The sequence below is a fragment of the Pavona decussata genome, unplaced genomic scaffold (assembly GCF_977016875.1).
Source record: "Pavona decussata unplaced genomic scaffold, jaPavDecu1.1 SCAFFOLD_215, whole genome shotgun sequence".
In the NCBI taxonomy this organism is placed as follows: Eukaryota; Metazoa; Cnidaria; class Anthozoa; order Scleractinia; family Agariciidae; genus Pavona; species Pavona decussata.
This window is the reverse complement of record NW_028145620.1, coordinates 215,205-233,793: the sequence shown is the minus strand read 5'-3', so window position 1 is coordinate 233,793 and position 18,589 is coordinate 215,205. Positions and strand designations below refer to the sequence as shown.

The following is an 18,589-nucleotide window of genomic DNA, read 5'->3' as shown; positions in this document are numbered from 1 at the left end:
GGTGAGCTAAACTCGTAATATTTCCTTGCATAAGGATGAGTTAAATTAAAACAAAAAAAAAAATAACAACAAATGCTTATAATCTATAATTTAAAAACGTTAATTTAAATCTGGCTCAATTGTGATGATATTTGGCGCATATGTTTGTCGCGTTGTTCATTTGTGGTCAAAAAAAACTTTACATTTGTTTTGACAGGATGTGGTTCAGTGGTAAACAATACTTTGGTGAGCCCCAGATATCCTATCATTTATCCACCCGGAATGGACTGTGTTTACAATGTTTCTATTCCACATGGCAAGGCGCTGAAAATTTACTTTGAAATGTTTGACTTGGAGATGCACAGTTCTTGTGGGTAAGCAAAACAAAGACAAGCATTTATCAAGTTTAGTTTTATTTATTTATTTATTTATTTATTTACTTTTTAGCCTTTTATTCGAAATTTCACGGCCGCCATTACTTGGGCTTGTTCCGGAAGTTAACAAGGCCGCTTGGCTCAAATTACAGGAAGTGACGTCATTGGCTCAACACGAAAAATTCCCCATGGCTAATTTTCATATGGATTCTACTTCATAAACTGTATTCTGCTGTTACGAACTAAATAACAGCAGAATACAGTTTATGAAATAGAATCCATATGAAAATTAGCCATGGGGAATTTTTCGTGTTGAGCCAATGACGTCACTTTCTGTAATTTGAGCCAAGCGGCCTTCTTAACTTCCGGAACAAGGCCAAGTAATGGGGGCCGTGAAATCTCGAATAAAAGGCTAAAAAAAATACTTCCAATCGCCGTAAAGGATTGAAATTTGGTAACATGAGTAAGAGGGTCATATTCTACACGAAAATGCAAAAAGATGGAAAATGAAATTTTCGTCCCAGGGGCACTTTAACGTCAATAGAAGAAAAAAAATATACACGATAAACTGAGATGTTATCGATAAATAAATGACAATTGAAGGTTAAACGTTTCTCATCAGCGTCGTTGCGAAAATTTCGTATCACAGAATCATCATATTTTGTTTACAATGAAGATAATGTTTGAAAGTTAATTCTTTCTTTTCCCCTTTTTTTCCGTTTTTAAATAATTGAACAACATTATCACGCATAAGTACATATCCGATGCATCTAACAATGATAAGCCGCAAAAGATTTTAAAAGTAGCTAACAATGTTTAATAAATAATGTTAAAGCTGAAGTCGAAGTTTGATTCTTTTGACTGGTCTGGGTAGGGTATTTGAATAAAACAAAAAACCTCGGATATGGTCAAATACCTTGCCTTAGCTTTAGTCGGGTCCCTCCTCCCCCGTGGCTTAACATGGATAGCGCTAGCTGCATGACTTTTGTTTCCATAGTTTCACAAATAACATACGTTGTTATCCCATTGTTTGTTTTTCACTAGAGTTGTTTCTGTTTACTATCATTTTTTTTCCCTTAAGAAAGTTGGCAGCGCGTCTGATTTTCAAAGTCAAGTCTATTGTAATCTCCAAAAGACAAGCACCAGGTGTCATCTGTAGACCGTGTTTTCTCTGTTATGTAACTAATCTAGTTATTCTACAAGTCTTTCTGCGACTAGCAAATGTCAGGAATTTTACGCTGAGATTGGTTTCCTACAGGCCAGTCCTATAAAGGCGAGAATTCGCGTAAGGAAACTTCAGAAATTGCAGAAAATTGTTGTTCCGTGCAAAGTAGGTAATGTGATGAAACTGTCAATGGAAGAGTGGAGCTATGAAGATACATTTCGTTATCGACCTGAAAAATTCCAACTGGCCCCTTTCACGCTTACATTAATGTAAATTTCCAAAGCCTTACCAATAAACGGCACTAAATTTAAGAGGTACCCTCTTCCTACCCACACCCTCAATAGCAACCAGCAATGACAAGCTTCTGCATCAGAAATATTTTAAAGCAGGGTATTTTCACCATCCGTCGTCCCATGCTGGCCATTTTGACTCCAGGAATAAAAACCCTTTCTTCCAAGGTTACAAGGTTTTTATTATTATGCACTATTTCAATGGTTTATAACAAAAGGAAATTACAATATATAAGAGAAGTAACATAAAGACAGCATTAAATTACATAAATGTGAAAAGTAAAATGTGCGCAGTTACCAAAGGAGCTTAGGCTTTCGAGTTGGTCACTGCCACGTGCAACTAACTGGCGTATAACGTGCAACTAACTAGAGCAAAAAAGAGTAAAGAATAATAAAAGTACAATAATAGAAACATCTTGCAATTTTTACATAAACAAACAATAGAAATAGTAATTAATAGTGAGGACAGTACCTTTTAAATACCCAATATTCATTGGGTATTTAAAAGGCACAATTTGTACTGCTTGTAGAAGCTATTATATGAGAGCTTTTTCCAAGAGAGAACTTGAGAACTTGAACACTGACAACCAAGTCAGCTCTTTGCACTGCTTTATCTGAGTAAGCAAATAAAACATATTGTGTAGTCACAGCTACTGCTGCAGAAAGGAAAAAAAAGGAAGAGGAGATCGAGAAGAAAAACAGGTAAAATGGTAAAATGACATCAGCAGAACGCAGGATTTACAACGCGTTGCCGTATGCTGAAACTTTGAAGTTGCAGCCCGCGCCCCTTTTTCTCCATTTTCGTTTTTCGTCCCATTTCCGACTTTCGCTACCTTTTTTGCGTGAAGGAGCCGCTGCGGAGGAGAAAGAAGACACCCTGCAGACACTTAAACAATGGTGCGCTGATGATGCGATTACGTCTCGGAAACGCATCACATTTCAAACTTTATAGCATTGAAAAACGTGTTACAGTAATCCATAAAAATCAGTCGTTGCCAACTGTCTGCGATCTAGTCCGATGTTACACCAACATTTCTTTCCTGGGAAAAACGAAAATCTTCCGAGCACAATTTGCGCGCGCTTTACAGATTCAGTTAATGACGCTATTAAGCGCGCGCTACTGTTGTGGTTAGCAACTGGGGCGTCGGTAAAGCGATCTCTCAATTTTATATGAAATGGATTACGAGGTTGAGTTTTGTTTTTATCGCCGAACAAAGAAAGTGAGTTCATGAAGAGCTGAGCCTTTTTGCATGCTTTTCATCTTTGCTGTCAAAAAGCCTATCAAAAGCCGCGCATGCGCATTTGGCCAACAGATTGTGACTCGTTTCAGTGGAAATTAACGAACAGTTGTGCTCTAAATCATAACTTGCCTACAAACAAAACCCCCAAATCTGACAATGTATCCTAAAAAAAACATTAAAGTGCAAAACTAATATTTACAAGATACTCCAGTTTTTTCCTGCCCTTAATGACCAACATTTGCGAATCATAATAGGACCTTCGCATAAGTTGATTACGTGCTTGGATACCACTTAGGAACGCTCTAATGGATAGTAAGCAATCCAAGCATCGTTCCTTGTAACAAAGCTTCCAGTGGGATGGAGTGTAGCTTTTATTTGATGGTTCATCCATCTAAAAAAGTTACCGTACAATATTTTTTCTATCTTTTTAACATGGCAAAGCCATTTTCATGGGTTGTGTTTTATGAGCGTTTATAAGACCTTTGTGTGACCTTTGAAACCTCACGTTGTAATTTGAGTGTCACGAAGAGTGTTACGCAACGGCGTAAATTGTAAGGGTTTACAAATTTACAAACGTGGTTAGGAGTCCAAAATTAAGAGCATAAATTGAAAAAAATGCCTTGCCATGTCTCCTTGATACCTTGTCAGTGTTTGTGTGGCGTATTTTGGCCATGTTAGCGCGATTCCAGTGGGTTTTAGGTTCGCTGCTTTCCTCTCGCTAGGCTCTTATAAACGTTCATAAAGCTTGGGATACTTGAGGCACAAGTCGACAGGAATAGGCAAGTTTCGTATTCCCAGACGTCCTGGGTCGAGCGAACGAAAGCGAGGCTAATGCTGGGGAAAATAGCAAAGTAGACAGAGATGCTAGAGCCATTAGCGTTTTCAAAATTCCCAAACACAAACGTTGTGCTTACAAATTCTTTAATAGTGAATAGAAAGAACAGACAGACTGAAAAATACCCAGAACTTGCAAAAGTTAACTTTTTTCCATTCCTTCCTGACAATCCAAACAAGGGTTATGCACCGGCAATGACAGACCGCGAGCGGCGAAAAAAGTAACGAGACACACAAGAATTTGTGCTGCTCATTTTGAAGTAGGTTTTGGCCCAACCAAAGCAAATCCTGTGCCGACAACATCTACAACCAAAATCCCCTAAATGTCGTACTGTCGATGTTGAAGCTCAAACAAAGATAAAGATGCATGTAAGAATGATCGGTATGTCGAATTTTACACCGGGATCCCCTTGTTGGCCTGCCTTTTCATGTTTTTTTAACTTTCTGAAGCCGATGGCTGCGAAAATGAAGTACTGAGGTGGCAAAAAAAAAAAGTCAAAAGGAAACTTACTCGATAACATGTTGTTCATGTCACTGTTAATTGTCACTGTTAATTGGGGGCTCGAGGAACAAGCTTTCCATTGAAACAATACTAGGCTATTTTAATTTAACAGGAGTAAGAACACCGTGACAAACCAGCTCCTAAGAGATTGGTGCCATTGTTTGCCGAGTTCATTTTAGTTCTTGTTCAGCTAAGGACATGATATACTTATAGGGTACCTTGGTGATATCTTTTCCATCACCCTTGTCTGTGTCTTAAATCTACACAACTTGGTTAAACCTGCTCTACCATGTACTGAAAGACTGCCTGATAGCATGGCCTTCCAGAAAGCAAGTTCAAAAACATTTGTCCAAGAGCTTTGTAAAAGTTTCGTCGAACACGTGTCATCATCGGCACTGATTGCACTGAACTGAAAATCCAAAAATCAACAGGTCCATCAGCTCAAACTGAGGTTACCTAGAGCAACTACAAAAGCTCCAACACTTTTAAACTGTTGGTTAGAAAATCTCCTTCTGGCGCCTTTACGTTTGTTTCTCATCGCGCAGAATGCCTGGACATCATTAATTATTCATAACCGGTTAAGCGGCAAATTCGAATGCGTGCGTGCCGTGAAATGGCCTGAATAAGAGAAGAAAGGGCCCAAATTAGCCCACTAGGGTTGATAAAACTTACTTTTCGGATTTCCTGGAGTTAGAGCTTTAACTTTCACGCGCGGCTTTTTGAAGAAGAAGGTTGTATCTTCAATTTAAGCCGAAAAGTAAGTGGATATAGAAGGTGTAAGGATTCGCTTTTTACGTTTAAAAATGGACAAAAATAGGCCATTTTCTGTATGGGGGCCGTTTTCAGAAGTGATTTTCTGACAATCCAAACGACCTTTCAAATTTTCACGCACGGCAAATGAAAGATGGGTCTTTTCTGAAACAAAACCCGTTTCAACTTTGAAAATAGGTTAACAGGAACCATTCGCCTTTTGAGTTTGAAAACTAGCTGTTGGAGTTGCGTTTGAAAATGGCGCGTCTTGGGTCGAAGAGCTATTGTAATAAACACAGGTCTGCATAACAATGGTTGTCAAAACTAACAATAGCCTATTCAAGAAAACCACTTGACTGTAAAATTTTCCAATTACCGCAAACTTTAAAAGTGTTCTTGTTGGAACAGCTGGTTCATTCGAAAACCTGTCGTGCAATGAACCAGGAAAGCGAAAACGTAAGCGATCCGGAGCTCTTTTCAGAGCTACTTCGAAAACCCGATCTACCCGCTGTTAATCAATATTGTATCTCCTTTTGTAAACGAGAACAGCCCTATGTTTTACTTCGAACTAAACGGCGAAGCAGTTTGGAGATGGAGAGAAGTTTGTGGGCAACCCAGCAAAGTGCTTGCAATTCTACAATCAAGTATTCTGTCTCTCGGCTACCGATTAGCGCAATTTGCTCGGGAGCGTGTTGGAAGTGCGTTGTTCTGTAACACTGGTACCATCAATAGCTTGTAGCCGTTTTAACGTTTCTTAGCAGAATGTTCTAGTTAAAGCTTCTCTTTTTTTAACAACGAAGGCGCGCGCGCGCTAACTTTTTTCAATAATAAGTAACTCAAGATTTTCGCACGTCCAGACAGCATTCAAGTTATCGTAGGTTCGAATGATTATTTTTTTGCCGTGGTTTAGCGGAAGGTAAGGGTTGCCCTATGCAAAAATAGTGTGAAGCTGATCAATCGGTCTTGGAAAACCCACTCGATCTGTCAGGCTACTGAAAGTCCTAACACTAGTTTAAAGCACTTATTCAGCCACAGTGAGAAGGTGCAATATTAGAAAACAATAGAAAGAGCATAAGTTCATCAGGCCTTTGTCTTTTAGCTCCGCTCCTACAAGTTGATGAGCTAAACGGTATTCCCTGCGGAGCAGTGCGCGCGTAAATTTGGACCAATGACAGTGATTCAGTTTACGCTTCACCGCTAATATTACAGATCTATATTTTTTGCCGTGCAGTAAGTAAATGTCCCAAGAACAATAGGCATTCTGCGCGATGCTTTGGTCAGGGAGAGCACCTGGCAGGCACATTAGTATGAAATCCGGTCTTATTGATAAACTGGAACCCAATGATTACTGCATGGCAGCAACTTTCTACCAAGGCCTGTACCCAAACAAAAAGGATTGCTGTTGTAAGAATTCATGTTGAGAGGGCAATTCAAAGGCTGAAAGGCTACAAAATTCTACAGGGTATTTTTTTTTCAATACCACTGGTCCCAGTTGCTGACCAAACTTCCTTTGTTTGTGCCACCCATTGCAATTTAATGAAGCTTTTGGTAAAGTTATGCAATCCTTACAAACCTAGTACTGCCTTACTTGCATAAGTTTTTCAGGTGTTTAATATCATGATAATTCATTATATTGCTTGAGAAGAACAGTGCAACACCTATTGGCCGTGTGATTCACCATTGTTTTGATTGATTCATTTCAAAATTCAGGAGTGATTTAGGAACAGCAAAACTTAAGACAGCATTAAAGTTTAGTTCGAAGCGAACAGCGTTTAACTCTAGTAAGCACAATTTCAAGAATGAATGAATGAATGAATGAATGAATGAATGAATGAATGAATGAATGAATGAATGAATGAATGAATGAAATGAATGAATGAATGAATGAATGAATGAATGAATGAATGAATGAATGAATGAATGAATGAATGAATGAATGAATGAAATTCTTATAAACCGCACATATCATCAAGTCTCATGGCGGTTTACAATTCTATGGGGTGAGATCGGACGTCAGCATTCGTCCATATTGGATCTCACCCACCCACCCATCCACCCACCAACTCAACCCAAGCATGAGTGTGAAAGATAGAAGGCCAGACCACAACGCCGGGAAACACGTCCCCTACTCTTGCGAACAGTGTGTGGGTTCTTTAACGTCCCACAAGTAGCATTACTTAATCGTGGAAGGTAGTGAGTTACATATCACCCCACATGTAATCTGATAATGAAGAGAAATCAGTTCTCCAGTCTTACTTGGGTGAAAATGGATCTGGAAGACTCCCTTCCTCTACTACTAAGTTCGTAAGCTCATCGGCATGTGGGTCTTGGTTATCGTCCTCAATATCGGTGCCAAGATCATAAGCTTTGCGAGACAAATCCAAGAGTTCCTCTCGTCTTTTCGCCGTAACACTTATTCCTCGAACGTGCAAATACTTATTTAACTCCAGAACCTTCATACGATCAAAATTTTGGCTCCGTGGTTAAAGTGCTACTATGACGAAATTCGCGTCTTTCTAATCTAAGCCATTTTAAAACACAAACAAGTAGTCTGTACGAGAACAAGAATGCTGTTTACTATTTGCAAATATCTCTTTTTGTTTAAAATATGCAAATTAGCCAAGTGATGATGTCATCAACTCAACCGAATTTTGATCAAATATTATGAAAAAAGATATCTCAGCCAATTTCTATCAGAAATGCTTCATTCTTTGCAGTGACATTGTTCTAGGAGCGATCCACAATATGAGCTTATCAGTTTTGTTACCATAGCAACATACTGGGTTCCAGTCCTCCCTGATACTTAAGGCTTTGCTGGCCACCTTTGGCATTCTATTTTGATATTTGCCAATGGTGCCTCATCTGCATGATCCAGCAAGTGTATAAATATGTTAGGTCGAGTTCGTGGCCTTGTTAAATGTTTTTCAAGGTGAAAATCACTAAAATATTGAAATCAGGTTGGAGGGGACTGGAAAAGAGTGAGTTGCCATGGGAACCAAATTTTTTATAGCCATAGGTGTATTGCATTTAGAAGTATTAGCCTGCCAGGTTTCAAGGGTCTCTGCTTTAAAATGACTGAGATAGCTCTATTTATATACTTGATGTTATATTGAGTTGAGAATATGACGTCATAAGTCCTCTCATTTACATATTTTACACATTTTTCAAACTTAAATATCTCAGGAACCAATGCAGATATTTAGAAACGGTAAACGGCGTTTTTAATCTTTCCTAGAATTCTATGTGATAAACCTTACAATTCAAGAGGTAAAAATTTGATCATAGTAGCACTTTAAAGGAAAGTCATCGAACGTATCTTTCTGTAATTCTCCGCGACTCTCCGCCATATTTTGTTTAGATTCTCACCCGCATTAGCTTCGCTTTCGTTCACTCGGCCCAGGACGTCTGGGAAGACGAAACTTGCAATTGTCGTGTAAAAAGTCGCGAAGAAAGAATAAAAAGCATAATAAAATCATTTGTTTCTTTCCAGGCTCCACCGAATTGAACTTTAGTGCAACAGAAGTCGATGATTTGTATAGTACAAAAAGAGCAGGGGCATTATGAATGACGTTGAAGTGTTAGTGAGAGGTTCACAAAAGGAATATTCAATTTTCTTGCAGTTATGATTATTTGAAGATAGCAGATGAAAACAGCAGGGAAGTTGGTAAATACTGTGGTGTAGAGTCTGGGAAAGAAGTCTTCTTATTTGGAAAATACACGGTGTTAACGTTCCACACGGATGCTGATATTCAAAGGAAAGGATTTAAGATATCCTTCTCTCATATCGAACATAGTAAGTACAGTGGCACAGCTTCTGTAAAAACCTCAGTGATGACTAAAACAAAAACAATCTAATACGGTTTCGTTTACCGTGACGGTTCTATTTCAAGTAGTGGATTTAGAATAGTCTTCACTTCTATTCACTTCCTTAGTAAGTGTAATGAAACAGATTAACAAATTACAAAGGTGGATAAAATTAAACAGTCCTATATCTTTTTATTTGCGGTAGATACATAAAAACAGGAATGCGGGCGAGTCTACGACCTCTCAGTGTTAAGATCATCCTAGGCCAGTGGCAACTGATCTTTTAGTCTGTGATGCTGGTGGAGGGGGAATCCCCTCTTCCCTCTCCATAACTTCCGAAGTATAAAGGCTATATGACTATGGTAGTTCAAAGATGCTTCCATTGAGGTTCACAACGAACCGTGATGACGCAAAATGAGGACAGAAATACGTCACAATTTCAAAATGGCGGACATCTTCGATTTCTTGATTTTCAAAACACCTCACAAAAACACCAAAATTGACCGAAAATTAATCAAAGTACAAAAAGCTTTACAAAAGCTTTCTTTTACTCCTTAAGAACGTGCCGCGTAAGAACCACTCACTCACATTTCGGTGGTAAATAGATTTCTATTATATATTCTGCACAAGACAATGAACAAAAATGGTGTTTATTTTGGTTGATTCACTGGTTTTGTTTTATTTATTTATTTATTTATTTATTATTTTTTTATTTTTTTTCAATGGGGTTCTTTTTTTATCCACTTCAAAAAGCACTGACATAAAATCGAAAATTAAGACACAAGATTTTGGAGCCCCTCCAAAGTTGCTTGAAAATTACACATTCAGTGAAACAATTTAATTCTTTCAGAATTCCTAGATCATTGTTTCTTCTATCCAAATGATTAAAAACTGTCTGTCTTTATTAAAGGGAAGCAAAGTTTTCATTTTTTGTCTCATCCTCTAACAATCGCCTTCTCTTGGTTTTTGCCAACAGGGCCTTTAAATAAATCGATTTTTCTCAAAGGTGGTACGTCAGCTGGTACTAAGACTAAAAAGCAAATATAGTAATTAAAAGTTGTGGGCACTTTTCAATTGAAGTAAAAACAATCGAGTAAGTTGCCCAAAAATTCAACTTTGTATTTAAAAACTCAGAAAATTCCCTTTTCTCAATTTTAAAGTGTGTCTAAGATTCCCTCGATGAAGTTTCGATCATTGTGAGATAAAAGAAGTACAGTTAAAAGCTGGACTAAATCCTACACCAAAATATTGGGTAAAGTAATCCCCTTATCATTCGCTATGACTTCGGTAAATCGAGTCACGCGTCACGCATTCCTGGTTAATATGTGTTAAATGCGTGACGCGTGTTCTTGATGAACAGCATTTCAAAGACTAAAGCCTGGTTTACACGTACGACGCAAGCACAAGCATAAGCACAAGAAACCTACGTGTAAACCGGTCCGACGCAAGCATAAGCGCCTTGTGCTTGCGCTTGTGCTTATGCTTGCGTCGTCCGGCTTTAAACGTACGACGCAACGACGCAAGCATAAGCACAAGCACAAGAGAATGGAACGATTTCCATTCTCTTGTGCTTGTGCTTATGAATGCGTCGTTGCGTCGTACGTGTAAACCGGGACGACGCAAGCGTAAGCATAAGCGCAAGGAAAGGAAACCGAAAAACAGTGACAAGTTGTCAGCGTACAATCTAGTTACTCATGCGTTGCCATTTCCCGCCATGTTGGAATCAAATCTCGGCTGCTTCTGCGCTTGCGTATGTCACGTTATGCTTATGCTTATCGCGCGTGTAAACATCGTTGTGCTTGTGCTTGTGTTTATTCTTATGCATGCGTCGAACGTGTAAACCAGGCTTAAGCAATTAAATTTGCCCTGGCACTTTCTCAAAGTTCTAAATTGGCTTTCTTTCAAAAGATGGGTGCTACCGTGAGCTTTTAAAAAATGCCTAGCGATTGCCGAATTTTTTTTGCTCAGCAATGCGTTGATGAAGGTGTTGGCCATGTGTACCTGACATAATCTGCATTGCACAGATCACATGAACTGAAAAGGTAAACAACTGCCTATTGACAATTGTCGGCTTGATTTCTTTAGCTGTAAGATTTTGTTCGAATTTCTTGCTCACGAAAACAGGCTGCAAAGTAGGGCCAATCCTAATGACTAAGACCACGTAACTGCTTCCGAGCCGCATTAGCGGCGACTTGTTCTGTAAATGGGAGACTAAGTCTGGACTGTGTTACCCGGGCAAGAATACTTAAAACTGATGCTGCTGTTGTGTTTCCTACTACTCGGAATGGCGTCACCCAAGTCTAACGTTTTCGATGAAGCTTCCTGAGGATAATAAGATCCCTTTAATCCAGCCTCTTACACCTTTAAGGCACGTTTAAACGGTTTCAACATTTGATCAACATTCGTTCAGCAAATGTTTAACGGATTTTGGGCAAATTTTGGACAAATGTTGAACGGAGTGTTCAAACGGCTTCAACACCATTCAACATTTTCGAGAACAGAGGAAATGTTGTATGGATGTTGAATGAAAGTTTAAACGATTTAATTTCGAGTCAACGCGCTTTCAAAGGCCCCAAACATTTGTTGCAACAAAGTTTTGAACGCATGTTGAACCGAATGTTGAAACGGTTTGAACGGGCCTTTACGTGCTGTTCTCGTTTTTGAACAAATAGATTCCTTTCCGTGACTTTCGGCTTCCAGACGTTGTGAAATGGAAGCGCAAAGATTTCTTCAATAGCCCTAGGGCATAAAAACATCACATTTCTTCCACACAAACCACTCATCGACATTCACATCCTAGCGGTATGCGTTGTGACAGCCATTTCAATTTCATTTTCTTTAATTTAATTTATAGTTCCTCGATGGGCATTTTGCGAGTCTCAATGCCCTTACAATTGAAAAAAAAATCTACCTGTGGCCTAAAGCTAACAATGTCGCTCGACGTGTACAATTCAGACATAGTTTAAGTCTATACAAATAAAATGCGCCCTACATAAACGCAAAAATCTGGGTTTTTTTTCAACAGGAGTTGAAACCATGACCGTCCAATTACAAGTTCGATACTCTACAATGGAGGTACAGGCCAGGAGACTCGTGGGAACTAGGCCATAAAATTACGTCTATTTGACAAACATCTTGCAAACTGCATGGATTTATTGAAGAGGCCTAAGGCATAACATCAAAATTATTTCACAAATAACACTTATCGATATTCAAATCTAGCAGTATGCAGAATGTTAGACGTATATTGTATCGCATTTAATTAATTATAAATGGTCTTATGTTTCATTGTAGCTTTATGCCCAAAGAGCTGGATTCGTGGTCTTTATGGATCTTGCTTTAAGTCGTTTTCCAGCCGTCTGGTATGGAACGCAGCAAAGTCTGCCTGCTCGGGAATAGGAACAAGGCTTGCAGTATTAAATTTACAAGGCTTAAAAGAAGCAAAGATCAGTTCATGGATTGGTTTGCACAGGGATCCAAAGAGCAGCTCACGATGGCTGTGGATTGATGGATCGCGCGCTATTTACCCTAACTGGGACAGTGGAGAACCTAACAACAACGGAGGCTCGGAAGATTGCGTAGAAATCCGTCCTAGTGGAAAGTTGAACGACCTGCCCTGTAGCATAACTCGTCCATACTTTTGCGAAATCAATCGTAAGTTGTAATTAATATAACTGACAATAGATTATCTTAACACATTTCTTTGATATGGCTCTTGCTAGTCCGGAGTCCGTCACCAGCACAGTCATGGTGATGGAGATGTCAGTGTGAAGCCAAAAAAAATTAAATGTATCGAGATAAAAGGTCATCTAGAAGAGCAAACTAGAAAGTTACGGAAGAACTGCAGTTCAAGTCTTTTAGTTTACTTCTGTGGTACATGTAGGCGTTTACTCCTAAATCTTCACAACTCTGAGTTTCTGAAGTCCATTGGGTTGAAAAATCACAGAGATCACGTTGTCCTTTTGCTGTCGGATCACGCATTACCGTAATGTTCTAAGCTTCTCAAGTTGGAATGACCGAAAAGCAGCTTTTTCTCTTTACGTTTCCAGCTAGTGAAGCAATTTAAGTTAAATGATTTCATTATCTGATATTAAATCATAACTTCTCTTGTTTCGGATCTTTTGTGATGTTAATTTGCAAGACTCGTTTAAAGTCAAGAGCACCCAACGATAATTTTCTCTCAGATCCTTTGAAACGTTATTTTAGGAGATCTGGAGTGGCTTAAAAGCTCTCATGATAGGTTCATTTTAGGCAGCGCTATAATATTTTTATCTGTTCGGTCATTCTAGGGGAACTTGAATCTTTTCAAAATTACTAGGGCATTTTTGTCCAGTTCCTGAAAACCTCAAGTCTTATTTCCTTTCCGAAAATCTTAGCTGACCTTTTATCAATCCAAAAACACTATTGGCTTTAAATTCCCCATATCACGAAAGTTCGTGGTGAAAATTCCCTTTAGAAAATTGTAGGGGATTAAGGGCCTTCCAAACAGATAACTTACCGAAACGATCCGTTGGGTGCCTCTGTAAAGTTATTATCTTCTACAAGAGCAAAAATATCACGATTGGACTTGGAAGCATTCGAAGATGTTTTTACAATCCCACTTCCGTCCCACCGCAATTAAGTACACTGTTTCAAGAAGTAGCAATGGAACTGACGTTGAGGTTTTTTACCTCAACATTTAGAAAACAATTAAGATCGCAATCACGCAGAAAGAGAACGTATTGAATAAAAAATATTGTTATAAATTCTCACAAATACATTCACAGCTTCAGAAGGTGTGCGAGATCTGATATATTAATGAATCATGTGATCAATGGAGACGGAAAAAAATGGCAATTTTATGCCCAAGGTTTTGTCGTGAATATAGATTGCCACGACATGAAAAACGAGGGAGCTAAAGTTAGTGCTCTCGAACCTCGTTTCTAAGCCTAATCGGGCTTATCGAGCTAGTCGAGCTACTGGGCTGAAGCTTGGGACTGCATTCGGTAGCCCTAATCGGGAAGCATTTATCCCTGATTTCGACTAAAGAGAAAATGCTTTCTGGGGATAACTGAGAATCCAGCTTCCCCTTGCAGGCCCTCGATCAAAGACTTTACTCTGCCTTGACACAAGACTTTTCCCTTTCAACTTATTCTTATACATTTCATTTTTTCTGATATAAAACTCACGTTTTCCTTCCATTGTTACGCTTTGCTTCTTTTCAGGTCTAATATTTCTCCCAGAACTCCACCACCTTCATCCTTAAGAAACCAATAACAATGACAAACATAAAATGTGATGCTACTGGTGCAGAGACCGCTCATTAAATCACTAAGTCAATCCACAAGATTGGTGTGTTCTATTTAGTGGGTTGTAAAATTCCACCCATGTATTTCTCCCATCATGCTACATTGTCATAAGTCTAGGAATATTCTACTGGCTGTCATATGCCTCGTTTCACTATTAGAAACTGTAAAGATTACAGAACCTTTTTAAGACTCCCAGGGAATTTTTTACGAAACAGAGTACAAAGCCATTCGTTAGTTTTACTGTAATTGGTTTCCGTTAATCCTGTTTCTGCTGTATAATTTGTAAATAACTTAATTTAATTTAATTTGATTTATTTTGTAATTGTAATTATTGTAATTTAACAGGGAAGAGCCACTCAGTGGATCTGTTAATAAACCATCATCGTCATCATCATTATTATTATTATTATTATTATTATTATTATTATTATTATTATTATTATTATTATTATCAAGTTAATTAAGGTAATACTAGAAATACGTGACTTGCAAAACTTCGCGAGGCTGGGGCTGATTGGAAAGCCCTCTTTACTCGTATTGTAGCATCATGAGGAGATTAAAAGGTTACTAAACAAAGCAACTATTTTGATGTGCATGATCTTTTCGTAGTTCCACAGGCTACCTTGGGTTGAAATCTATTTTCGACATGACGAAATGTACAACGGGGGTACAGCGCTGTCGTGTTCAATGAATTTATTTCCCACGGAAAATTATTTTTCAGCGGCCAAAAACGTGTAATTTCTTCAATGCAATCTTTCCCAAAAACGTTTTCTGGAAGAAAGGGGAAAGATTGTGCTGAGATATTTCTATCCAGTGAATATTGATGAACATTGCAGTTGAAATTTGATTCGGCAATAAAAGCAAACTTTCCCAATGTATGCAAATTTTGCTTCAGCAAACTGTTGACGCCAGTGTGTCTGCCAGCCTATTGCTGCCTATCAACGTTCTCTTTGTCTGACGTCATTCATACTTTGTTTTTCACTATTGCTAGGCAACATTGCGGACATCTTCAAAGATGAATTAGTGTCACTTTTAAGTAAAAAAAAAAAAAAAAAAGAGAAGAAAATATGAAAAGGACTAGCAATTATTGATACTGGAGAAAGCTAATTTCCAACCACTTGACTTGTTAGGCACAGTTAACGTTGCAATGAATAGTGTACAGGAAGTACAACTGATTACCACTTGCAGTCTTCTATCACATTTTTACTGCCGAATTTATCAAACAAGACGCTGTGGGAGCGTTTACTTGGGCGTCGTTGTATAAGGAGTATCTGAGCATGCACGTTAGTTCAGTCTTTGGTGACAGGTGAACGATAAAAGATTCGCTGAGAGTCTAAGGCATCATATTTGCGATTAACGTGATGTAGTTCGACCGAAAATGTCACGCAAACAAAATAAAACATTACTCTCTTTAATACTAAACACGTCGGATTTTGTAACCATGAGGTGCATCTAAGATAATGATGGATTTTGGCGACAAAGGAGTATTTGCGGTTCCAGTGGTAATGATGAATTTTGGCGACAGAGGGGTATTTGTGCGAATACCTTTCCACCCTAATACCCTTTTTTTCTGGGCTTTCTGTGAGAGATGTTCCAGCTTTTTCACTGGTAACAGCGCACGATCGCAAAATGTCAGGTAGAACGTGTAATATGACACGCGTGCGAAAAGACATGCGTTCTGTATGGGACGCGTGCGGATAAGACAAACCTCACAGAACATCCGATTTACAGAAAGTTAACTCAACGAATCTATTTCATGATCACTGGAATAGGACAGAACTTTAATGACAAAATCAAAGCGCTCTGTGAGTGACCAAAGAATGAACTATTTCAATTTATGTCTACAGTTATTTGTTTATTAAACACGCTAAAAAGAAAATAGACTTCACTCGCACTGGAAGGCAACGCAAAGGTCGAAGTGTAGGTTCATTCTTTTAGTGGTTTTGCGTGATTGCCAATGGACAAAATATCATGACACAAAAGAGAGTGTTTCCAGGATTTAAAAGGGCTTTAAATGAAAGAAGCTGGTTTTATAAAGTGGAAAGACACTGCAGCTTCCATGGCGATTGAATAACAAGCAGAAACCGTCCAGTTTTCGTTCCAAGAACCGCCGAAAATAGTTTCTTTCTGAATGCCGCGTCGCCGGATGAAACTTGATACACGTGAACGATTTTGGTTGCCTAGCACGTGACCGATTTCTTCCCGGTGTTTTCAGCATGGCAATTCCTTTCTGCATCCAAACGACGGCTTCTTTCAACGTTTTGTAACATCGGAAGGGGCTTTCAGTTTTGCCAAAGCCCGGGTGCTAAAGTTGCTATTTCGGCTTTATCCAACGTAAAAATAAAAATGCGTTTAGCGTTGCGGTACTCAGTTGTTGTTGGTATGAATATGCAAATTTTCGGCGTTTACGTTTGTTCCAATGAATCGATCTTATCGCTAACACTCGACCCCGAAGGGGTCTACGTTTAGCGTGTCAATTTGGCGTGCCCGTGCGTTCACCTTTTTCCCTGTTTTTCCGTGGAGGATCACATTTCGGTTTTATCCAAGTGAACGTAAATAAAGAAATTAATTTGTCAAGCGTTGATTGTCGCTGTGCATTAGCAAACTTTCAGAGTTTACATTTGTTCTGGTGAATAGATCTCATCGCTCACACTGGACCCCGAATGAAATTTATTTTCGAAGCTTTAGTCTTAGTTTCCTACTTTACCCTAAGCCTTTTACCCACGGAATGGTCTTGAATCTTTAAAGTTAATTGAACGTTTTCTTTTTTATATTGCGGCCAGAGAAATTGTCAAATACTTGTGAATTGTTCGTGGCTAGTCTGACGCGGCGTTTCGTCTCGGCCAAGAGACTCTTCAGAGACCTTCAGAATTTGTAGGCAAACTCGTTGAGCATCGCGCTGAAAGTCCCGTTCGCAAATTCAAGATGTTAGCAGTCTGGCCCTCTATCGCAGAAGGATTCCCAACCGCATGACACGAGTTGAAATTTATACAATAAAGAATTGAAAAATTGTCAAATACTTGTGAATTGTGTATGTGCGGTTGGGAATCCTTCTACGATAGAGGGCCAGACTGCTAACATCTTGAATTTGCGAACGGGACTTTGAGCGCGATGCTCAACGAGTTTGCCTACAAATTCTGAAGGTCTCTGAAGAGTCTCTTGGCCGAGACGAAACGCCGCGTCAGACTGGCCAGAGAAATGAAATGTTTTGCTCGGCTGTATGTAAATTCAGTGTTTACGGCCTGATCTTATCGATTACGTTTGACACCGAATGGGGATTTATCGAGAAGAGCCAAAAGAGCGTCTGAGGTTAATTGAAGTCGAACTTTTGGAAAATATCCGTCCTGAAAGGAAAGTTGCCCCTTAGTTTCGTTCAATGGAAGGAGTTAGCAGACAACACACACACTAGCTGTTTTCTTTTAAGAATACGATATTCGTTGTGTTGATTTTACGTCCTTGTTTTTTGTCCCGTAATGGCGGCTTATGATAAATACATCCAGACTCGGCCAACATGTAGCGCAGGCGCAGTAGAGCCCTTGCCATTTGACGTATGCGAAGAAATTCTATTTTATAACTTGGGCTCTCCGCCCAAGTAACAAGAAACATTTTATGAATTGGCTTGGCGCCTGTCTTCTTAAATTTGTTTTGGAGAATTGGTAGCAAACAATATTTTATGGCGCTCGTTGAAATTACAGGAGAACAAGTTTGTCCCTTTTGTTTCAGTCATTAATGAAGGACAACGTTAAATCAATGTACTGATAACACGAAGAACGCACCGAACTAAAAGTTCAAAAACTGCTAAAGCATTTTATTTTTTCTCGAGTAATAGGCTTCCCTGCTAGTAAGTACGTCCGGATGGTTGTAAAAGTCCCAGATTTTTTGGGGATGTCGGTGGAAAGTTCTTAAACTTATCGCTATCTTTAACAGCCGGCAAGCAATTGTTTTGGTGCTGAAATAACGGTCTTTTTCGGCCAGTCCTTCTAATAACTTTTCTTTTGGTAATTGTCTTTTGCCACTCTTCTAGATTGTAACGTTCTTTTGTACCACATAAGATGTTTACTCTACGAACAGCTTTTTCTCAAGTGATTGTAATAGTGACTAGTTTAAAATATACATTGTGCAACGTACGCATGCTAGTCACGTGATAATAACAACACTCAATTGATACATGATGGATCTAAATAGCTGTCCAAACTCCTGTGCTCTGATTGGCTCGTAGCTATTGTCTATAAGAGTACAGACAATAAAAATGACGTCAGATGTAACGCGCGCGGTTTCTCAACGAAAAATTTGCCAATTCCGTTCGTACCTTTTCCATGTTATTGTAAAAAACAAATCGACGGCAGTTTTCTATGGTCTTTA

General features: G+C 38.9%; 1 protein-coding gene and 1 pseudogene across 1 annotated transcript in view; both read left to right on the top strand.

Moving 5' to 3' along the window:
- Nucleotides 1-216: 216 nt before the first annotated feature.
- The window catches only part of LOC146459837 (uncharacterized), a 111,118-nt gene continuing 92,745 nt past the window's right edge, over nt 217-18,589 (top strand). Inside the window, exons 1-3 of the mRNA XM_085088754.1 lie at nt 217-353; nt 8,756-8,928; nt 12,234-12,593. Of these exons, the coding sequence (XP_084944880.1) occupies nt 262-353; nt 8,756-8,928; nt 12,234-12,593 (625 nt within the window). The 5' untranslated portion in view covers nt 217-261. The remainder of the gene's footprint in view (nt 354-8,755; nt 8,929-12,233; nt 12,594-18,589) is intronic.
- Nucleotides 4,247-6,731, top strand: LOC146459843 (uncharacterized; annotated as a pseudogene).